General features: G+C 45.4%; 1 protein-coding gene and 1 long non-coding RNA gene across 5 annotated transcripts in view; both read left to right on the top strand.

Moving 5' to 3' along the window:
* Positions 1-6,460, top strand: part of INTS7 (integrator complex subunit 7) — a 75,674-nt gene extending 69,214 nt beyond the window's left edge. Inside the window, exons 15-20 of the mRNA XM_085896646.1 lie at positions 1,400-1,503; positions 1,637-1,705; positions 3,003-3,135; positions 4,523-4,621; positions 4,858-5,046; positions 5,686-6,460. Coding sequence (XP_085752772.1) covers positions 1,400-1,503; positions 1,637-1,705; positions 3,003-3,135; positions 4,523-4,621; positions 4,858-5,046; positions 5,686-6,009 — 918 coding nt within the window. The 3' untranslated portion in view covers positions 6,010-6,460. The remainder of the gene's footprint in view (positions 1-1,399; positions 1,504-1,636; positions 1,706-3,002; positions 3,136-4,522; positions 4,622-4,857; positions 5,047-5,685) is intronic.
* Positions 6,461-11,948: 5,488 nt separating this feature from the next.
* Positions 11,949-24,509, top strand: part of LOC147019447 (uncharacterized) — a 45,663-nt gene continuing 33,102 nt past the window's right edge. The window contains exons 1-4 of one of the 4 annotated variants that reach the window (XR_015061411.1): positions 11,949-14,185; positions 21,782-21,853; positions 22,663-22,711; positions 22,973-23,682. This is a non-coding gene — a long non-coding RNA (uncharacterized LOC147019447). Of the gene's footprint in view, positions 14,186-21,778; positions 21,854-22,662; positions 22,712-22,972; positions 23,683-24,509 lie in introns of those variants that run through there. The other 3 variants (XR_015061410.1, XR_015061413.1, XR_015061412.1) reach the window with 3 other exon arrangements.

Genomic DNA, 24,509 nt, shown 5'->3' with positions numbered 1-24,509 from the left:
TCATTTGCCATGATCTGTAAATAACAAAAAGGGACAGAGACCGATGCATTATTTGCCACATTGTAACAAAAGACAGAGATGGTATGACTCCAGTAGGAAACTTTCAAGGTGAACTCAACATTTTCAAGCACTAGAGTTGGCATTGTAATATTTCACCATAAAAACATGGGTATAGACACCTTATTTGTGATATTATCATGCAGCGTTTTACAGATATTAATGAAAATGGGTTTTTCCGCAATGGCGTTGCTAACTGAGTGGGTGAACTAAACATTTACACGGTAAACTATACATTTTCTAGCAATAATGTGGGCGTCAGTGTAATGATTGACCATGAAAACATAGGTGTAGACACCTTATTCGTGATATTATCATGCATAGTTTGCTAGATATTGAGGAAATTAGGTTTTTCGGTAATGGCGTCACGAATTGAGTGATTTCGGGGGGAAAGCCACGGGTCAGACCCGGCAGCAATGCATTTTTGTGACGTCGGTGGATGACCCCATCAGCCCATGAGATCAAACGTTCCGGCGCTTTTCACTTGAATAAACCTTCTGGGCTCCTGGACTACATACAACAGCAGTAAACTTCCAAAATCTTTTTTTCCCACACCCTTTCAAATCTTTGTTTTACTTTGATTGAATTATATACTTGAACACTGCAGAACACAAATCGCTTTTTTGGCACTTTCAAAACCCTTTCACTTGGCAGGACTTGGACAAAATATTACAGCATCTTTACCAATCAAATTTTCCGCACGCAGACCCGACCCACGTCCTGGTTTCTCCAGATTGCACGGGCTAACGCGTTCTATGAACTCTGCCCTTGTGAAATGGTAACCGGGCATCGCCGCTATATCATTCGTTTAACGGACATTAATCCCCGGCACGTGTGTCCTTCAAATCCGCTTGTGAGCAATGCTGAACGTTTAAAAAGCTACACACAAGTGTAGTGGTGTCCACAAAGTTTACAATTTTTTTTTTTTTCCCCTTTTTGTTTCTTTATTTTGCTTCTTTAGATTGCAATCAAACTGCCACCTAAACATAACATGTACGTTTTGCGATCCAAATGCTGGTTTGGTGTTTGTTACTTGCTTGCACAAACATTTGCGGACACACATTTCGAAACTGGAGAAACGTGCACTCCTTTGGGCAGTACAGGAAGTGGGAGCAAGCAAAAATCAACGGGAGAATCAACTTGGTGCTGTGACTCATCATGCGTCGACGTATCCATCCGATGGGTGTTCTCCGAGTGACATCACCTGGATCTCTTTCTTATGTTTCCCAGGAATTGTTTTTGATATCTGCATTTAAAGCTTTCATCAGGAAACGCTTGCAGGCACGGGGAGCAAACTAATATGATGCATCCGGAAGTTGCGTGCATGTCCGTGCATTTGCAGATGAAGCGGTGCATCGAGGAATACCAGGGCCTTGTCCGGCGATACTGTGACCTGTACCAATCGGCATTCGATGCTGACCCTGGCTCCTTGAGGAACATCAAGCTGTATCCTCGGCCTCCGTTCTAATGGCTCGGTTTATAAACCTTTCCAGCGAATTTGTGCCGCCCAGCCTTTGCGATGTCGCTGCCACTCTGTCCTCACTCGATTTAATTGTTGCAACCTTCACACATCATCCAGACATCAGCAGAGTTGCCTGCTCATTATATACATCATCGAAACCTTGATTTTGAATCAAGACACCGGCAGGTCTTCAACCATTTCACCCGTCTTTGAAACTATTCATTGTGTATTTCCCGTATAATTTGGGGTTTGTACATTCGAAACAATCATGTAAGTTGTGAGGCTCATGATGCGATTTTCATTCACTTGTGCCTCTTTCCTCTTCCCTCCTTTTCTGTCATTCTAATTCTTCTTCGCTGCATCCGCCACCTAAGGTGGAAAATCGGCTCGGGAAAATTGCCGACGGAAAAAAGCCAAAGCACGTGGCTTGAACGACGTAACTTCGATGTAAAGAGACGTAATTCAAAGCCTGGGTACAGATCGATTGATGACGCTTCTTCGAATCAATGCAAGTCTCGGTATCCCCCGAACAAGAAAGACGTCGTGCAGCACACGATACTTGTGAAATCTGTGAAACAAATTTCACCATAAAAAAAAAATAATTGGTAATTGAATTCAACAACCAAATTTGCAAACCCTCTTCAAATTTAAAAATCGATCTGATGAAAATTGAAGAATTTAGAAACTTCACCTAGATTGTTGACCTTTGGCCGATGTTGACCATCAAAAATAATTGATGGTTGAATTAATTGACCTGATGTGCAAATGTTCTTCAAATTTCAAGTGAATCGGATGAAAATTGATGATTTTAGAAATTCGACAAAGTTGTTGTGACCTTTGGCCGATTTTGACCTTTGATCTCAAGATAAATGGGCTTCGTGCTTATGAAGTTTCATGAAGATCGGTTTAAAATTGTGATCTGCAGGCGACAGACAGACAGACAGACAGAATCACAGGCCAGACCAATCGATATCCTCGCAAAGAACAAACACACAGACAGACACGGGTGAAAACATAACCTCCATCGACCTTCAGTGACGGAGGTTTATACGACATTTTCAATCCTGCAACAGCAGCTTTTGTTGGCATTTTAGCAAAGAAGATGTAAACCGATTTTGGGAATAGCAAAGACTTTTGAAACCGAAAAAGGAATCGATTCCACAAGGCCCACCTGGGTTTATTGACGAGTTAAGTAGCCATCATATGCAAATCGTTCAACCTCGCCATTGGGTCATAAACTTTTTTTACCGAGTAGTAACAAGGAGGAAGAGCCACACAGTTAGAAAAAGAATTGGTTGGAAAAGATCTGATGAATAATCAATTAAGTAAATTAAATGACGGATATGCGATCATCTCATCAATATACCCGCAGATAATTACAAAAGTGTTTTCAGAAAGTGTGGTAAAGTTAAGTTACCTTGTGCTTCAGGTGTTTGCACCATGGTAATTGCAATGAATGCTTTCCTCTGATGCTGTGCCACAGTATAGGGGACTGCGTGGATGGTGGGTTGAGACAGGTGGGCAGTGAAGCCGAACGATCTCTGCTCACAGCCTTCCAGCAGTCGTTGCAGGAGGTCCAGAACGTGCAGCACAAGTATCCACCCGCTTCATACCAGGTGCATGTACGGAGACCACGCGTATCTCATACCGGCCGATGGAACATTTCTGGCAACATGCTTAGCTTCATACAAGTTCATTATCTTGCTATATGATGTACGATTGCACTGAGGGGTTTATTCACATTCCCTTCTTCATTCGCTGCGTTGCACCGGCATGAGCTGAATTACTTCTGTTTCACCCGCTTTTCACATCGATGTGCCTGTGTCGGCCTCATCTGCCCTCATGATGGCTTGAGGCTCACCAATTGAGAAAATTTATGGGTTTCGTAATGCGAGTTTCTGCGTTTGGAAACTAGAAACAGACAGACAGGGCTATTTTTGGTCTCCTGACAACAAAAAAGGTAAAAGGGAAACATTCCTATTTGAAAATCGACCCAGGTGTTTTGAACATACAACATTCAAGCTTAAAGTAAAACCCTTCATTCCGCTTCACCCACGTGTCTCGGTGATCGCCGTTGCTCCTGTCAACCTCCCGATAGCGTCGTTACTTTTCCTTTCCCTCAGAGAGATCCCAATCCTTTCTAATATTATAGTTTTGATGAATTTTCATTGATGAACCTCGATGTCTGTTTTACTGAGCACCTTGAGGCCCTGTATTCCGTATCACCAGTTTCGGGTCTCACCTCCGTCTCCCCATCTTTGTCCTCCTCGAAGGGGAAGCTGCGATACCAGGATGTAGACACCAAGCACTGATGTTTTCTTGAGGAGCACCTTTTGGCCCAGACCCACAAGCTCTTCGTAATCGTCGGGCGTTAACCGAACGTCACATGTCCCACTACAATCGCCTGGTCCGGTTGACAAACTGCTTCCTCCATTTTGCCTATTCTATGGAGATTTGTGCATGCCGATGTTGGGTCGCATTGTGACAGCTACGCTACATAGTGCTTCACTATTCTCAAATGAACAAGGAAAACGCAGGCCGATACATTTACCAGGTTTTTAAAGATAAGAGTGAAATTAATTGTCGCGTGACCTTGAAAGGCCGGGCTATCCGAGCAATGACCGCTTATTACGACTTCACCCATGTGGTGACAGCAGGCTGGCAACAGTCAAGCGCCACGACAGTTTACTGGTTGAACTGCGTCCTACGTCGACATTCATTTCGAACTGATGTTCGTTTCATAAAATGAACCCTCGTACGTTATGGGGCGAGTTCAGTTCTCGAGGGAAATTAGTCGGGCATCGTTTCAACCTTAGGACGACCAACCGGATACAGGTAGATCCCCCTAAACCGCGTTCACGTTCAACACTTCTCGTCTTGACGGCCAAGCAGACGCTTGCAAAAATCGCAATGGATTCTTCACTCTTATTAAAGCAATGCCACTCTCAATGTTTTCCTCTTGTTGTTTGCCCCCTCCCCTCAATCTCTATTCATGGGTGGCAGTGTGTATCATGCCTGGCACGAGCAGCCACCATGGTCTTGCAGGTTCCCCTGTGTCTACCTCGGTTTTTCTTCCAGAAGCTACAATCGACCAGTATCAAGGTAACGATGCGAACGTGGACCACATGCTCAGCTCTTGGAGCAATGGGACAGCTAAACACCACACAGCGCTTCACTGTTCTCAGATGAAAAAGGAAAATGATGTTTGACTTCCTGACGGGTTACTATGGAGTTTATTTTTTAATTTTTTTTATATGTTAACACCAGTCGATGTTGGTGGTCTTATGTCACCGTTGTACCAAAATTAACATAAATCCATTCTGATTGCAACATTGCAGCTCGCACTCTCTCCGGCACCGCGCCTTCCCAACGAGCCAATCACCATCCAGAGCAGCCAGCTGCTCGCCTTGAAAGTGGAAGGCGTGATCCAACTCGCCGGACACCGGGGGCTCTTCCGTCAAGTGCAGACTGTTCGACTCGTGGTGACTGCGAGCACGCAGGCACGGCCCTCGACCAACAACGGCAAGGTGGGCCTTCTACTCGAGGATATCATACGAATGGATTTGCATTTTAATGGCTTGTTTGTCACAGTCAAAAGGAATTTACTCTATAATTGATGATCATTTCATAAAAAGAACCCTCGAGACAACGATAAAGGGTTTTCGAAGAATCACACGAACCATGGTTTATCACGTTCTAGTTCATCATCGTCATTGTTTCTTCCACATCTTTTGTCCGTACAAGAATCTTGCATTGAAAGCCATGAACCGAGCTTATCACTCCAAATTGACTCGCACTGATGAGCTCGTTGCTTGGAGTGAATCAACCTTTTGTATGTGGAAGACACCAGAACTCCAGAGAGACCATTTCAACTGATCCTTGAATGCACATACTTGTAATAATTTAACAATTATCATTAGATATATATATATATATATATATATATATATATATATATATATATATATATATATATATATATATATATATATATATATATATATATATATATATATATATATATATATATATATATATATATATACACGTGTTTACATACACACCGAGGGTCAATCACAATGGTAAATTATGTTTACGTGCGATTGGTCCCAGTCTGATTGTTGGAGTAATAATCGATCGTTGCGTGAATCCCATGCAACCCAAAGGTGGCTGAGAGCACTTTTCCCGAGCAGTCCCAGGAAGTTGCCCCGCACAACGATTACTTCAGCACACACTTCCTGCTCGCGTTTCCAGGCAGTGGTGCCAGTACCGTCACCGTGGAAGCCTCGGTGGTGGACGGCGACGGCGCAGTGTGGCGTACGGGTCCCCGTTCCATGATGCTCGTGCGTAGTCTCGACGACTCTTACACACAGGGCCAGGGTTCCCAAACACAGGCCGGTGGGCCGAGTGGCCGGACGCAGCCGCCGGCGCAGACACGTGCGATTCCCGGTCCTTCTACCTCGACCTCGGTTGGATACGGCCGATTCTAAAGCGGGGCACACTCGTTTTAGAACTGCTTTTCCATACTCCGATTCCAGAAGTGCTTTCATGTCAAGTTTTCCTTTAATGGCAGGTATCGTTGCCTCACCTTTAAAAGGCAACCGTTTTCATGACCCCCTGATACCAGATATTAAAAATAAAAAATATCAAAGCTTTTTGTATGGAACAATAATCTTTGTTGGCCTGTTAAAAAAAAAAAGTGCTTACCGATTGGCTTGGTGGATGTGAAAGTGTCCAGGAAGATGTTTGATGCTCATGTGGATCGAATTTAAACACTCACAGACAGGACTGATTCTGCTGAGTGTGCGCAGCCCCCCCATGGGCTTGGAAGCTACGTACCTTTCCTACACGTGATCCATAAGTCCATTTTACTTTTTTCTTGATGGTTATCGAGTGTGTGTGTGTGTGTGTGTGTGTGTGTGTGTGTGTGTGTGTGTGTGTGTGTGTGTGTGTGTGTGTGTGTGTGTGTGTGTGTACGTACGCGCGCGCGGTCTCCTCCATAACTCCAAAACCATAAAACCTAACGGCCTGAAACTTTGCATGCACATGAAGAAAACTCCAAGGAAATGAGAGTGATTGGGTGTTTGGGTTAATTAAAACACCCCTTTTGAAGATAATTAATGGCATAAGTTAATTATATCCTTCATCAGGCACATCCTCAGTCACCTCACTGGGGTCTTGATTCGCCACTTTTTTTTTGACCTGCTCAACACTGCCTTGACTTGGAACAGACCGCAATGGTTTCTTCACGAGAGGTTTTTGTTTGTTTGTTTTCTCTTTCCTCACTCATCACCGAATGCGTGTTCGTCATAGTTACGGATCGCTGGTGACATTGCAATGCTTATAAACGCCCGAAGACGCCAGCGTTCGTGGCTTTATTTCATTTCACACATGCCATAACCTCGAGAATCTCTCCATCTCAGCCGAATTACAAAATTTAAACTTCTTTCTTCACCTCAGCAGCAGTTCCGACTGCTAAAAAAAAAAGATTTCAGTTGTCCAATTCAGACATTACGTGACATTCCAGTCGTCTCTGGGTGCATGGTGTTTTTATGACTGATCACTAATTGCTTGCCAAGCCAGCCGTTCCTTATTAAGCGTTTCATCGGAATGCTTGGAGCGCTAGTGCTTCGATCTCTTCAAGTTTCCACGGCGATGGCACAGTGCGGTTCTCTGTGGGGACATCTTTGGAGTTTGGAAGGCAAAATCAATTAGATGATTACAATGAGTAAAAAAAGTTTTCATTTGTTGCAAAGCAATAAATTGCCACATCACAGCAGGATAGCTGAGAGGTACGCACGCTCACTCGCTCCAAGCTGTCTCACCTGGATTAGAATCCTGACCCAGCTATAAACTGTCATCCCAGTATTTCACAGGAAAGGCGATTCATCAATGTGTGTGCCGTTCCTCGGATGGGTGTCACATCTGCCAGAATCCTCTCCCCCTCTCTCTTTCTCTTTCCCACCCCTCTCTCCCCCCCCCTTTCCTCTCCCCTTCCTCCCCCCCCTTTCCTCTCCCCTCTCTGCAACTCCTTCACCTTATCCCCTCCTCTTCTGTGAAGGACACTCCATTTTTCTCACTTTAAACTGGTGGTTTCGTTTCTAATTTAAAACGGCTTCCCCAGAGTGAAGCAGACACATATCATATTCAGAGTGAGCCAACCGGAGGGGTGCAAAGGTCACTACATGTGCGAGTTTACATTCAGGTAGGCCTTTGCTAGGTAGATAGGGTGGGTTTCAAATTGTCCTGCCAAGTTTTATATAGAACTTGTTCTCCTTCTTTCGGCTGCTCCCCTTTTAGAGGTCGCCACAGTGGATCATCCGTTACGATTCGCATGATTTGGCACAGGTTTTACGCCGGATGCCCTTCCTGACGCAACCCTGGTCGCCTTTTACGACACAGGGATATGGTACACCTATTCTAACCGGGGCATACACCGGGCCCAGTACACTGGTACTCACTTTGCCGACCTCGGAAGGATGACAGGCTGAGTCAACCTCCTGGTGTGTATTAATTCAAGTGGCCAACGGGGCTTGAACTCAGGACCTTTTGGATCCCAAGCCACGACCCCAACCACTACACCAACACCAGGCTAAGTTTTATATAGAACCTGGTGGTTAAAAAGAAAATGTTGCTGTTTGGGTATATTTTATCATACTTACCTCCTCCCAAACCCCCTCCCCTCTCCACCCCATGGTCATCTGCGGCTTAGTGGTTAGGGTGGCTGGCCTCGAATCCTAGGGTCCTGAGTTTGAGCCTCATTGGCTGCCGAATTAACACCAGATGGGGTCAACTCAGCCTGTCATCCCTCCGAGGTCAGCGAAATCAGTACAAATGTACTGCTTGAGGGGCACAGCATCAGCAGCACAGCCACGCTCCAAGAAATTATAGCTACCCAACCGCCAAAGTCTCCGCATGCTGTTTCAACGTACCCCATTTCATTCAATCCTGTACAACCCCCCCCACCCCCCCTTTACAAACCCCATCAGTGATGCGATGGGTTGTATTTGCTCGTAGACAAGAAAATCGTATTTTGATGAACGCTGCCGTTTCAAACATACTGGTTTGAAGACTGTGGCATCGGCCGGGTCGAGTGGTCCTAAACATTTCAGTTTCGTTGTGGAACCGTTGAAATGTTTGGAGCCACTGCACCAGGCGGCCAGCATCTCGCTTCCACGCTCCTTCAACTCGCCGACCAACTCCTCGGCGGTTCCTCTCTTCTTGGTGCGTCTGCAAATAGAGTTCGGCCACAAATGTTGGAGACGTGTGTCCATGCTCTACCTTAAACAGATCACAGGTGAAACGCTGAACTTGCCCACAAACTTTTAACTTGCATTTGGGGGCACATTTTACATTCATGAACCATGACATCATGTTTGCATACATTATAAAGCTTCTCTGAATATAAATAAGGACATGAGCAACGCCAAACATGTGAAGTAAACAATTTGGCAAACAAAGGTTCTACAATTCGATTATTAGCAGAAAGTCGATTTCAGAGTTATAATTTGTTTCAATCTTTATCAAAAACAAAACAATAGACCAGATACATTTTGCGAGCAACTGAAAATTTTGGATTTAAGATACTTGAACCAAATAGCACTGGAATCGTTGCAGTTCGCTTCCAAGAGTCCTTCCTTGTCCACGCCGCTGGCAGAGACGGTCGAGAGAGGGACGCACCTTGTCTGTTGCCTCGCACATCTGAAACGAGATGCGCTTCCAGGATGAGCGTTCCGTCTCTTTATAAAGCATCTTACGTGCGTCACACAAACTGGGCAAACGCAGACACGTTCTGATTCTTACTCACACACCTCATTGAAAAGCGCATACATTAAACAAACGGCACATACAAACGGTGTACAGTGCTACGAGTACATTACACGCTCAGTGGCTCATTATCACTTCGGTGGAAATAAGTGCTGAACCCATTAACCGGTGTCCTTTTGACTGTCATCATACTCATTCGGTTCCCTTAAAATGGTGACTGCGCTTTCGCTTGTAAATACATATTCCAAAAATACAAAGTTTTGACTCATTGTTGCTTCACAGACTCGTGTCAAACCGATCATTTGATTTTATAGACAATGTGCGTGCGTGCGTGCGTGCGTGCGTGCGCGCGTATTTTCAGTTTATATATATTTTATTGGTTTGAAATTCCATCCTCTTTCCAGTTTTTCCGACGCTACCAAAGAAGTTTCTTGGCCAAGGTATGTAATATAAATGGTGGTAATAAATAAATCGACTCCTCCAATGCTCTTCGAGCTGAAGAAGCTGCATAAAGCAACCAAGAAAGGCGATGCAAGGCAAGCCCTTTGCTGTTTCAAACCCTTCCCAGAGTTCCTCCACAGCTGTAAAGACGTTCACATATCGTGTACACACATGAGAATCCCTATGCCACACACCCTCAGCTGCAGCTGACGGATCAGTTTTTTTACTCGTTGGCGAAGCATCAGCAACAGCGCAGAGAGAAATGCATTCCAGAGGTTCCCAAGCATGTACCACGTGTTAACGTCAAAAGTGGTCAACATATAAATACAAAATGAAGACCAACTGATACTCTGTAACAGAGTATGGTAACATCACTCTGAAAACAACATATATATATATATATATGTGTGTGTGTGTGTGTGTGTGTGTGTGTGTGTACACACACACACACGAGGGCAAGTCAATAAGTAACCTTAAAATGGTGATATAAATTTGAGAATGTAATGTGTGTGTGGTTGTAGACAACGTATGTAATACGGTATGTATGGGTAAGAGTCATGTTTTTCCTGTTTTCGATCTGGCAACATTGAGTGTATGACGTCAGTGGAGCAGTTCCAAGATGGTGGCTCCCTTAGAACCATGCACAAGGGAGGAGCAACATTCTGTCTTCCATTTCTTGGGAAGTGAGGGTGTGAATCCCAGTGAAATCCATCACAGAATGAAGATACAATATGGTGACGCATGTTTATCGCTGCAGCAGGTGTACGACTGGGAGCGGAAGTTTAAAAGTGGAGTGTCCGGTGTGGCAGATGCTGCTCACTCGGGCCGGCCTCACACAGCCAACACACCAGAAATGGTTGCAGGAGTTGAGCGCATGCTAAGGGAAAACTCGCAAACTGAAAACTGTCGCATGGATGAAGTGATCTCCGAATTTAACATTCGCCATGGTTCAGCACACCATATCATTCACAACGTGCTGGGGTTCCGCAAGGCGGGTGCTCAGACAACTCACACCCGAACTGAAAGAACGGCGAGTGGACGCGTGTGAACTTCTGCGACGTTACGAAACAGAAGGCGACGCTTTCTTACAGCACGTAGTGACTGAGGATGAAAGCTGGGTCCACTACTTTGAGCCAAAAACGAAGAGGGCAAGCAAAGAGTGGTGTCATTCAACTTTACCGAACCCCAAAAAATTCCGCACACAGCCATCCGCTGGAAAAGTGCTGCTGACGCTCTTCTGGGATAGCCGAGGCTCACTTGTCGAGCTTTGCATGCCGAGAGGGACCGCAGTCACCAGTGCATCATACTGCGACCTCCTTAAAAATCATCTGAAACCAGCAATCAGATCGAAACGTCGTGGACTCCTCACTACCGGTGTTTTGCTGCAGCATGACAATGTTCGGCCGCATACTGCCCATGCTACAGCTGTAACAATCGAGGACTTACATCTTGAGTGTCTTCCTCATCCATGCCACTCGCCAGACCTCACCCGTTCGGATTACCACATCCTTGGGCCACTTAAAGAGGCGCTTGATGGAATCACTTTCCAATCCGATGAAGAGGTCCACGAGGCGGTGTACGTATCCCAACACAAGCAGGCAAAATTTCCCCCCCCCCCCCCCCGAGAGGAATCCAGGCCTTAGTAAAGCGCTGGGGAAAAATACATTGAACGCAATGGAGATTATGTAGAAAAAGATCAGTTGGTACACACCTACATTCAATAAACAATTTGTAAAAAATATTTTAAGGTTCCTTATTGACCGGCCCTCGTATACATACACATACACCCTGGCAGACCCCACGTATTCATGGTTTATAAAATGTGATCTGCTTTGCGTATTCCTGGTTTTTATTTTGATTTTTCCCTCATGAACCATGAACCCCGAGGAACCTATCCCCCATTTTTCCATTGAAACAATGCCCCGCTATTCGCGGCATTTTCCATGAACGTATTCCCCGCGAATAGCAGGGTCCGACGGTATGCATGAATTAGATGACTGCTCATACGAAATGTGAATTTAACAGCACTGAGACAGCAAGTAATGTCACTCGGTGTCAAGGAACCTCCAAGAAGTCCAGTCACCTTGCTACCCACAGTTTCGGAAGGAACTTGGAATAACACCTCTTCGTGAAAGACACCGAGGGATCTTTCATGTTCACCAAGGACCAGTGATGGTAAACGTCTCCTCCGGCATTCTTCCAATGGACTGCTGCACACATTGATCGCCGTACCTGTGAAACACATCGCTCAGAGGTGAAGGAAGTTTACAAAGGTGACAAACACAGTACTGCAGTAGATAACATGGGGTTTGGGATGTGAATGGAAATTCTCATCATGAGCCAAAGGTTCGATAGACGTGCCTTTGACCGTGGTGCTTCAATGGAGTTTGATTTTCAATTAATTATCAGGGACGTGCTAGCAAAGGATCACCTTTGTCTAAAGACCTTTTTCAAAGTTTGTGTTCGTAAGTTGTTTTTGTTTTTAGATCCTCGTGGAGGATCTCTATAAGTCTTACTCACGTTGTTGTTCTTCATCTTCTTGTGGACTTTTTTGTTTCACAGCCTCCAGTTTTCATCAAACTTCCTGAAACTTGGCGTATATATGTACAAACATTCTGCGCAGACAGTAACCATCTCCGATTTTGAAAATTCCTCCTAGAAAAAAAAGTTATGACGTCACAATATCTCCGCTAATGGAAATCGCCGAAAAAATTATCTCCGAAACTAGTATAGGCAAGCTTTTTGAATTGTTTGCGGGAATCGAACAGGGCCTTAGCAGAGATGAATTACCGCACACATGATACATCACTATGACGTCATATCAATTTTTATGACGTCATTCCTATTTTTTGAATTTTTTTGTTTCACAACCCAGAGTTTTCATCGGATCTTCGTGAAACTTGCCATGTATATGCAGAAAGCCCACGCGCAGGCAGTAACCATCTCCGATTTTGGAAATTCTTCCTAGAAAAAAAGTTGACGTCATAATATCGCCGCGAATGGAAATCGCCTATACCATTATCTCCGAAACTCGGCAAGCTGTTTGAATTTTGTTTGTGGGAATCAAGCTGGGTATTAGCACAGATAATTTATCGCAAACCTGATAAATCACAATGATGTCATATTCGTTTTTATGACGTCATCATTAAGAGGACGAGGATCTTAGCTCATTTGAGCTTGTTTTAAAGGGTGGTGTGACGACCTGAGTGGTGTTCGTTAAAGGGTGGTGTGATGACCTGAGTGGTGTCGCAGCCGCACCATTCAAACGATGAAAAATTCCAAGTGGTTGGGACCGTGTCGCCTCTCGTTTCCAAACATTTCCATCACAATCTCCCCAGCGTGCTGCTGGGAGCGCAGGTGTGTGGGACACAGGTGTTTGGGCCAGCTCAAATTTCGCATCCCTGTTCAATTTTCTTCCTCGTTTACTGGAACGATGTTCAATGTGTCCTTTACAGGAGCATGCCCCATGTTTATCACAAGCTGTCCCTGTGCTGTTTCTCTTCCCCCAAGAATGAAGTCATCGCGTGGGATACTGAGTCACTCCCAGGGGTGGTTTGAGGTGAAATGAATACAAAATGAGTATGTTGAAAAGGTTCTGTAATGGCCGCATCGTGTCTGGGTGAACCACCTCAACACCAATGAAATGCTTTCAATGAGAATCCAGGGCTGTGTGACCCGTGTGCCTCCAGCAGCCTTCTATCTGGGTACAGTTGGTGCCAAGTCACTTTGTATTGTGGGAACAATTTTAAAGTATAACAGCCATTCACATTCCAGGTGGTGGCGGAGCTGGCAATGCGGACCGCCTGGGGAGTGGCCGAGCTGGTGAGGCCACGTCACCTTGCATTCAACATGGTGGGACTTCCAATCCCAAGGCTGCTTAGAATAATGGCTTTGATCAGTTGTCCATAGCAGTTGAGGGTGGATAGACATTTACAAACGTTCCAAATTTACAAACTTGAGTGTAAAGATGAGATTTAGGACAGTTTTAAGAGGTAGGGGTCTCAGTCGGAGAGTGTTTAATGCAGGGAATGGTCTCCCTGTAAAGGTAGTGACAGTGGAGGGGGTGGATAAGTTTAAATGTGATTTGGATAGGTACCTGGAGCCATTGGAGATGGGGATATTTACTTGTGTGTGAATGGGTATGATGGTGGAGTTGGTGCAATGCATGTCAGTGAAATGATGGTCCAAATGGCCTCCTCCTGTGCTGAAGTTTCTTGTGTCTCGCTTTCCCAGTCAGTTTGTGGGGAAAATGGACCAATGATATGCAGGCCCGTGTGAGCCATGACCCCAAACTCGGTGACATCGTGATCACTTAACCTATACTCCCTCTTCTGAACATTTCATGTATTTGGGTTGCCTTTGAAGATCAGCTGTACTTTCACCTGAGTTACAGACATGGCAAAGCAATGGACAAGCATGACCTTTGCACTGGGGTTACCTGCGGTCCTCACCCCACAGGTAAGTTATTTATTTTATTTTTTTAACACCAATGGCACTGCTAATTGTATTGCTTCCTGGAACTTAAGATTGTGATTATTAAAACAATTCCTTCAATCACCGTATAAGCAGATGTACTGAAATTTTTTTAAAGTTTTTGTTTTCTTGGATGAGTGCACCTGGTGCCCTAAACTTTTGAACACCTCATATATCACACCCTCAAGCTTGCTGAAGAACAACTTAACCAGAAACTCTCAACATAGTCACAAACTTTCCTTTTCTATATCTGTGAACAATTTGCTCAACCCTACCGGACGTCTCGTTTGTCAATTCACAAATGGCACTGCCCCAAGTGTCAGGTGGCACATGACGTCATCCACAATCAGGTCACAGTGATTACAATTCAACTTGTATCCAGTTTTCTGCTAATGCATCTCATCACAACGGCGTTGTTCACTCGAAACGCTGACTACGAGGTACACAGACGTCTCCACATGCCCCGGCTCAGCTGATGGCAAAATGAGGCCTTCATCGGCCCAGGCCAATTGTGACATCAGGCATGGAAGCACGCTTGGTGTGTCCTCGGGCAAAACGCGTGACACCGACGTGACGTCAGCAAGTTTTCTTGGTTTGCCAAACGATTTCCTTCAACCCGATGCAGTGGATCAACATGCCAAATGTATTCAAAGGTTCTTTCCTTCTAACCTGAAATGTAATGATTTTACAGAAAAACATGAGAATCTTCCATAGACATGAGGAGGAGGAAATGAATCACCCCACTTTGCTCTTCACAGCTCTTTCAGCACACCTGGATACCTTCCGCTGGTCAATTCTCAATACAATCCCCAAGGAGTGATGCATTTGTCCCATCTGAACCTCAGCTTCCTGATACCTCGAGAGTAGAACTACTCAAAGGGTTGAACTCAGCAGCCTTCTTGATATGCTCGTACCACACCGAGTCAGATCAGGTCAGGTGCCCCAAACTCAGTGAAGATTTCTTCCAGGTGAGCTGGTAGTCAGACGTGCATTTTTGACACCCATCTGCATCACATCTTCCAAAAGGAGGTGGTCATGGACAATCAGGTGCATGGGACCTTACCTGATGACATTTCACTGACAATATCATCCAAGGTCATGTATTGATCACTGTGGATAAGATCATACCCCTGTGATCTCCCAGGATGCTGCTCTTCACGCACACTTTGTCTGCCTCCTCCAAGCTTTTCTGTGCGTTTGTACAATTTCTGAAATCCAGGCGTTATGTCCCGTACTGTACACTCATCCGTGCTGACATTTCAGTTCCACTTACGCCTTTCACCCACAGAAAATGGATTACTGCTCGTTATTCCTCACGTGTACAACTTTCCATCCATGCCACCATCTTTGTAAAGTGCATCATAGTTGGCAATCTGCAACCACAGGTTATTGCTTAATGGGCAAACAACGCACAGGTATCAACCTACATTTCTGGATGGAGACAGACAGGCATATCATCAGTGTAATGAGCCGCTGGAATTAAAAGTGGTATAATTCACAGACTCACTAATTCACATTCAAAACAAACGAAAACACACAGAAAGAAAATAAAGCAAAGTCTTGAATCAAGGGACAGAGTCCTGTGTGTGTGTGTAGCCCCTTATAGACAGAGTCCTGTGTGTGTAGCCCCTTATAGACAGAGTCCTGTGTCTGTGCAGCCACACTGAGGACTGTAATGTGCATGTGCTGTGAAGAATAGTCTGCTCCATTGAGAAAGGGGATCATCTCACAGAGAGACAGGGATCTCTACTGAGGCGAGAAGCTGAAAAGGTACTACCTGCATCGGTAAAATAAAATAAAATAGGAGCAATACCCCAAAGTGCTCACCGAGTAGCAGATGGATTAAAAAAAAATGTATGCAGTGAACAAACTTTGGTACATACAGGATGATGAAGGTCAGGTCAGGTCAGGTATGGGAGCATGTGCCAGAACAGCGCGTTGCTGCGTCTACTTTCCGCCGGTACTCCAGGGGCCTCCGTCTGGCCATCCCCGAGGCAGATGCCTGGCCCATCCCCATCTCCTTGAGATGCTGATCAACTTGCTGCAACCATGAGGCACGTGGTCGGCCCATTGGCCTCCTCCACTCATGAGACTCGCTCGCTGAGAGAATCTGTTGAGCAGGATCAGCGTCAGGAAAACGAGCCACATGTCCATACAGCCGCAACTGACGCTCACGGACTATGCAGGTAACAAATCTCATCCGAGTCTCTCTCAGCAACCACTCGTTGGACACAAAATCCGACCAGCGATAGCCAAGGTTTCTCCGAAGAGACCTGGTACCAAAGGAATTAAGTCTCCGTCTCAGATCCTTGGTCAGAGTCCAAGTCTCGCATCCATAGAGCAAGACTGGAAGTACCAAGGACCTGAAGACTCGGACTTTCGTCCTCCCGCACAGGTACCGGCAGCACCACACCCCATGATCCAGTGAATCCATGACTCCCCAGGCCCGACCCAGACGTCTATTGACCTCTGAATCACAGCCAGCAGAGACATGAATATCACTGCCAAGGTAAGTGAATCTCTCCACGACCTCAACATCCTCACCACAAACAGGCAGACAGGACAGCAGCATCCAAGATGTCACTGAAAGCCTGGATCTTAGTTTTGACCCAAGAAACCCGTAATCCCAGCGGCTCCGACTCCTCATTCAGCACCTCGAGAGCCCCCAAAAGGAAATCTAAAGTCTCCGCAAAGATGACTGCATCATCTGCGAAATCAAGGTCCGAGATCTTGACCTTCCCAAACGATGCACCGCAGCTTGATCTCTCCGACATCCTCCCTAAAATCCAGTCCATACAAGTGCTGAAAAGTGTGGGGGCCAGTACACACCACTGACGAACTCCAGTAACAACTGGAAATAAGTCAGAGATGGTACCACCACACTTCACAGCACTCTCAGTACCGGAATAGAGTTCAGACATCAGATCGATCAGTTTTGGTGGCACCCCACGAAGACCAAGAATCCTCCAGAGGACATCCCGATTCACTGAATCGAACGCTTTACAGAGATCAACATAGGCTGCAAGCAGCCCCTGCCGAAACTCTCGTCTGCGTTCGGTGAGGACACGAAGAGCAAGGATACGGTCAATCGTTGACCTCTTTGGTGTAAAGCCTGACTGCTCTGGACGCTGGTGCTCAAGCAGATGGTGGCGAACTCTCTCAAGAATTACACTGAACAACAAAAATTTTTTACTGGAGATGTGTAAAGTGATTTAGACTAATTTGGGTACGCTGATTTCAAAAATCATAACCGTTTTGCTGTATCACGTCAGGATTTTCAGTAACAGAAATATTCCCATTGCCTAGAAGTCAGGATTTCAATGAAATTTACAAAAATTCATTTATTCATTTATTTCATCATGAATGCTTCAAAATTATAGAAATTACAGAAAAACTCCGCTAGAATGTAATTAAAAATGCTTTAGGCATTTGGCTTTGCGTTTGTGCTGCTCTGTGTCAGTTTCACGATGCAGGAACCAGCAGAAATCGCCCATCATGTTCGGGTTGTGCCGCCCTTGGTAACGCGTCTCCATGAGTGAAATCTCTTGGTGGAATCGCTCGCCGTGCTCGTCCGAGACTGCTCCCAAGTGGTCAGGGAAGAAGTTCAGGTGCTGGTGTAGGAAATGGATTTTCAGGGACATCCTGGAGCCAAGTTTCCTGAAGGACTCCAGCAGCTGCTGCACTATTTCTTCATAGTTGTCCGCGCGCTCGTTCCCCAAGAAGTTGTCCGTCACAGCTTTGAAGCTCCTCCACGCTGCCAGCTCTTTGGGGTTTAGAGTTGTCGGAAAAGTTTCGTCCTTCATAATCTGTCGGATTTGCGGTCCAACAAAGACACCAGCCTTGATCTTGGCCTCCGACAAGGTGTTGCCAAACTTTTCCTTGAGGTATAAAAACCCACGCCCATTCAGATCCATTGCCCGTACAAAACTTTTCATCAAGCCGAGCTTTATGTGGAGTGGTGGAAGGAAAACCTTGGCTGGGTCGACAAGGGCGACATGCTTCACGTTGTGTCGACCAGGTACATGCTCTTTTCGCTCTTCCCAATCTTTCTTCGTCCAGTGATTCTTGTCGTCTCTGCTATCCCAGAGACAAAGGAAGCACATGTATTTCGTGTAGCCTGACTGCAGCCCTAACAACAGCGCCACCACTTTCAAGTCTCCGCAGATGTGCCAGTTGAAGTCATTGTACTTGATGGAATCAAGCAGCTGCCGCATAGTCTCATAGGTCTCTGTCATGCCGAACGCGTGAGCCAGTGGGACTGATGGTTTCTCGTTGCCATTGTGGAGCAAAACAGCCTTCAAGCTGTTCCTCCCCGAGTCGATGAAGAGGCGCCAGTCTGCAGGATCGTGATCACACCCAAGTTCTTTCAACAGACCGTTGATGTCACTGCAGAATGTCATCGTGTCTTCCATCTCAAAGAACTCAGCCATGTCTCTGTGACATGCTCTGAACAAGGATATCTTGGTGTTAGGTTCAAGTAGATTCCACTGCTGCAGCCTTGATCCAAGCAGCTCTGCCTTCGCCTTTGACAGCGAGAGATCTCTTACAAGATCATTTAAGTCTCCCTGGTTCAGAAGGTGTGATTCTTGAGTGTCGGGTTCAAAGGTTCATCATCACCATCCTCTTCACCACTGCTTACAGCTATGTTCTGATCAGCTGGAGGTGTTGGAACGGGGTTCTCGTCATCATGAGGCACAGGTTTACGAGCAGAGACGCAGTCAGCGTACTTGATGTGACCTTTATTCTTCTTGTTGAAGCCGGCGATGCTTGTGCAGCAGAAATAACAATCATCATGATGATTCTGCGGCTCACGCCATATCATGGGCACCGCAAATGGCATGCTCGCGCGCTTGCCCACCAACCACTGAGTCAAGGTTGTGTGACAGCTTGTGCAGCAGATGTGTGGTGCCCAGCTCTGTTCTTGGTCCCCCACCTTACACCCGAAGTAGTGAAAGTAGGCGGCCTTCATTTTCACTGCTGTAGATATACTTCGCTGTTGATCTTTTTTGGTATACCGACCACAGACATAACAGAAGTTGTCAGGATGATTGGTACAGGAACGCCTACTCATCTTTATCTGAAAGAAAGAAATATAACACAAGTTAACAACAATTGTACGAAATAGACATGTTAAAGACATATGTAAATTTCATTGAAATCCTGACTTCTAGGCAATGGGAATATTTCTGTTCCTGAAAATCCTGACGTGATACAGCAAAACGGTTATGATTTTTGAAATCAGCGTACCCAAATTAGTCTTAATCACTTTACACATCTCCAGTAAAAAAAATTTTTTGAAATTTGTTGTTCAGTGTTATCCGAGCAAAGACCTTGCCCGGCACTGAGAGCAGCGTCACCCCTCGGTAGTTGTTCCAGTCTTGGCGATCACCCTTCCCTTTCCAGAGAAGGACAACAAGGCCCCTCTTCCAGTCAGTTGGGATGATGCCTGTGTTCCAGGCAGAGCACAAAACTGCATGCAACGACACGAGTGCAGCATTTCCACCAGCCTTGAGAAGTTCAGCATGGATGCCACAGATCCATGGAGCTTTGCCCCGTTTGAACTGGTTCACCGCAGCCCGTGTTTCCACAAGCGAAGGTGGACCACAGTTGATTCGAGGGTCAGCAACAGGGATTGTAACACCCTTGACGTCCAATTCGACAGCTGGGGGATCAGCCTGGTACAACCGCTCAAAGTAACTGGCCCAGCGGGCCTTCACTTCAGACTCCTCTGTCAAGAGCCAACCACTCTCTGCTCGAACTGCAGTGCTCCGAGGGATGGGCTTGGATGAACATAATGCGCGAATTCCCCTGTAAGGGGGACGAGAATCACCTGTCCACAGGTGATGCTCTATCCCCTCACAGATTCCTCGCACATAGGCCTCCTTGTCTACCCTCAGTGCACGTACAGTTTTACGCATCAGCTCCCTGAACAGCTCAGCTCTGCCATTCAGCTTGGCCCTGCGACTCTGGTCAATGGTATCCAGTGCCCCTTGAGAGACAAAATTCTTCTTTGCCCTGCGGTGAGTTCCAAGACATCCACCGGCAACATCAAGGACGGTGGTCTTGAAGGCACTCCACAACTCTTCAGGACCCCCCAAAGCACCCAGACCCCCCAAGTGTCCACTCAGCCTGTTCGCAAACTCCTCAGATACTCTCTCATCCCTGAGCTTGTCAACATCCAGCCGAGGCTGGGATGGTACCATTCTCCAGGATTTAAGGTGCAGCTTTAGAGTTGCTGCAACAAGCCTGTGGTCAGTATTGAGGAACTGAGCACTCCGGTAGACCCTGCAGTTCTGGATCATCCTCCAACGACCGTCAATGAGGACATGGTCAATCTCCTTTGCCGCACCGCCAGCGTTGGAATAACAAGTCCAGCGATGAGCTTGTGGGCGCTGAAACCATGAACCAGCCACCCTAAGTCCATGACTTCTTGCAAAGTCAAGGAACTTAGTGCTATTCTGGTTCATAGTTCCTGACCCATGGCGACCAACACACATCTCACAACCATCCCTATCAGTTCCAGTCGATGCATTGAAATCCCCCAAGACAAGAAGTGTATCTCGTCTGGGGCACTGATCAACCACAGGCTCGAGCGTGGCGTAGAATGCATCCTTCACGGTGAGATCACTCGCCTCAGTCGGAGCATAAACAGAGACCAGGGCAATGACACCTAAGGAGTAACGGATCCTTAATCTCATAATACGCTCGTTGACCGGTGTTACCTCAATTATCATTAGGGTCAGCTTATTGGACACAGCTACAGCAAACTCCTTGGGTATGGTAACCATCAGAGCGACCAGACCAATAGTAGGTGTAACCACCCACCATTATCTCGCCGCAATCCGGTTTCCGAACCTCAGAGAGAGCTGCAATCCCGATGTCCAAACGCTTGAGCTCAGATGATAACAGAGACAGGTGATCATCCTCTCTTAGGATTGGACATTCCAGGCACCCACCCGAAGGGACCGCCTCAGGTTAACCCAAGGAGACCGCCGTCTTGTGGATGACACCTCAGCACCACTCCGACACACTCTCCCGCAATCTGACCCAGGGATGTTACCCCGTGGTTTCCCTCCTATCATCAAAGATTGGGGGTGCCGAAGGCTTTGCCCCAATCCCGTCATCCGGTGAGCTGCCCTGCGAAGGGAAGCTGCACAGGAGGTACTCCCACGGAGTGGGTTTTCAGATTTTTTTGCGTTTTTGTGTTTTGCGGAATGAAGGGTTTTACGGTGGCCGGAGTGCAAATCCTGCCACCAACCTCCTAATAAGAAGTAACCCAACTGCAGGAGGACGTCCACAGACACAGTTGGGCACTGGATATGAATGGCCGTTGGCTCACAAGGAGCTCCTCCGCCCTTTGACAGGTTTTGTTTTTAATCCTGCTGGGTGTCCATATCCAAACACCCTCCTCACCAGAAACCTGGTGGGGGAGACGGTTTAGTCGCCGACAACCCGACCATGGAACAGGTTAGTACAGGTTTACATGGTACCTGTAGCAGGTCACAGATCGAACCTGACCTGACACAATGATGATGAAGGTTGTGGTAAATTTCATCAAAATCGTATGTGTCGTTTCAGAAGAAGTTGCAACTATTTGTGAACAGACGGATGGACGACGCGCTCTCCCAAAAGCTCCCTGGATCTACATTCCAGGTGAGCTGATAAAGCTCCAGAAAATAAGGTTAAATAACTACAAGGGCACTCAGTGGAGCGCAGTCTCACTTCGCATGCTTCTTCTGAACAAAAATACCATCAACTGAACACGCGACTACGACAGCCCACTACTATTATGGCCCATCTATCCGTATCTTCCATGCATCCAATTATTACAAGTATATTGCCGCAATCCATGCCTTTCTTGATGGATTATAATTAGGATACTTTACGACCACTTTTGTACACATTAAGGCTAAATTGTGTCAATGAAGATGAATATGAAATAAATTTCAAACGATCTTCCCTCTGGCTAATCGGTCATATGTATGAAGTTTCGCATCGATCTGTTAAGCGGTTATGGAGAAGATTTTTTTTTAACATTTTTATTTTCAATCCAATATGGCCACCACACCACGTGACCGATGACATCATAAATTTAATTCTTCACTCGCATCGGATTGTTGATCAGACACATGAAGTTTCAGATTTTTTGGATAAGGATTTAGACTCAACCAATTATGGCTGGAATGCCACTTCACTGATGAAATCATCATCATCATCATCACCCTATATACGGTACAGCAAGTTTATGACATATGCCATGTTTCAATTTTTTTCATTGAGTGGTTTGGGAGAAGTCCAATTTTTTTCTGTTTCATCCAATATGGCTAACATACCATGCTACCTATGATATCAGTTATCAACAAAATATTCTCCATGGTGAGTCCTTCCTGAGGTTAAAGTTTTGTATCGATCAGTCAAGCGGTTGCAGAAGAAACAAAAAAACATTGAAAATATTGTTGCAGGTTTCCAGCATGAGTGTGCCGGGATTTCACACTTCCTCGAGGCAACGACGTGAGTGCACCAGTCACTGTGTGTGTGTGTGTGTGTGTGTGTGTGTGTGTGTGTGTGTGTGTGTGTGTGTGTGTGTGTGTGTGTGTGTGTGTGTCCCTGTCCTCCATAACTCCAAAATTATGAAACCTCGCAGCCTGAAACTTTACATGCAAACTAATTAAACACCAAGGAAGTGCATGAATGAAAATTGGGTGTTTGGGTTAATTAAAACATCCCTTTTGAAGATAATTAACGGCATTATTTAATTATATCCTTCATCAGGCGATTCTCGGCCACCTCGCTCTCGATGGGGGTCTTTATGGCATATCCGAGGTTACCTCGCTAACAGCCACCATGTTTTTTGGCCTGCTCAACCTCGCCTCGACTTGGAACAGGCCACAACAATTCAACGATAGTTTTTTTGTTTCCCCCTCCCCCCCACCCATATAATCAAATGTGTTCATCAAAGCTACAAATTGCTGGGTACATTGCAATGCTTATAAACACCAGGAGACGGCAGTGTTTGTGGCTTTATTTCATTTTCGCACATGCAATCACCGAGAATCTCTTAAACCAAGCTGCATTACAAACTTTAAGCTCCAGAATCAAACTGAAAAGCAGTTCTGACTCCTAAAAAAATTGTTCATTTATCCAATTCGTACATATTTGACATTACGGGTGTCTCTGGGAGGTGTATGTGTAATATGATGGTTCGGTGATTGCTAATTGTGTGCCAAACGAGCTGTTTTTTATCAACCGTTTCGTTGGAGTGCTTAAGCCATTTGGTGAGTGCTCTACAATATTCGCACTGTCACTGAATTCTGTTTGTTGATCAACTTGAACAAACTTCAGGGGCCACTCGCGTGCGTTGCTGGCCACACGTGCTGTGGTGAAACATGCGGTGGCTAGCTCACTTAAAATGTGAAATTTTATTTTCCATGACTTTTCCCCTCTTTTGTCTTCCATTATACGACCCGTCACTTCGACATCAATGCACATTCTACATATATATATATATATATATATATATATATATATATATATATATATATATATATATATATATATATATATATCTCATCTCACATCGATTGAGCTGTGTGTGGGCCCACAATGGCGTGCGGTCACTCGGGCAGTGCTTCGCCAGCTGAAAAATGTTTTGCAATTTCATTTTCAGACGACATCGCTTTGTTTAACTTTTTTGTGTGATCTGCTTTCATTATCTACCCGTCACTTCATCATCGATACATGTTAAAAAATTTAATATAAAAAAAACCTCTATCAACCTCGTGTTCAGAGTTCCTCCACGTTGGTTCAAGCAGTGAAAAGCGTTGACCAACATTTTGTGTTCTCTTTGGATTGTAATTTTTTTTTAATTGAATTTTGTTAATTTTTCACTTGAATTCCATATTTGAAGAATTGTGTTTAAAAGGTCAGCCTTTGTGGTTCTCCTTTTTGTGTACGTTGTGTGGAACTTCATACGTTACTTTAAACAAGCCATGTGTTTGTCACGCAGGAGTGGAGGCTCCTCACCACGTGATTTAACAAGCTCAGCAGGAAACCAACCATAACCTTTTAAATGAAAAAAAATTCAAGTGATACTTTTATGAAGTTGGGTACACCTGGAATGTATGACGTCAATCATTAATGTTCGGGTAACACCTCACCTTGGTATGGCAAGGATAAAGGTACAGACATACAGGTACAGTCGGTTTCAACTTTTAACCTAAAGGCACAGTCACACCTTGACGTTTTAGCCAGCTTATGCCGATTTTTGGAAAATTTGTGTAAAACGCTGGTACACGTCAAATACGTTATG

This window comes from Eptatretus burgeri, chromosome 9, assembly GCF_056783735.1.
Source record: "Eptatretus burgeri isolate ZD-2024b chromosome 9, Ebu_testis_v1, whole genome shotgun sequence".
Lineage (NCBI taxonomy): Eukaryota > Metazoa > Chordata > Myxini > Myxiniformes > Myxinidae > Eptatretus > Eptatretus burgeri.
This window is presented reverse-complemented; position numbering and strand designations above follow the sequence as displayed.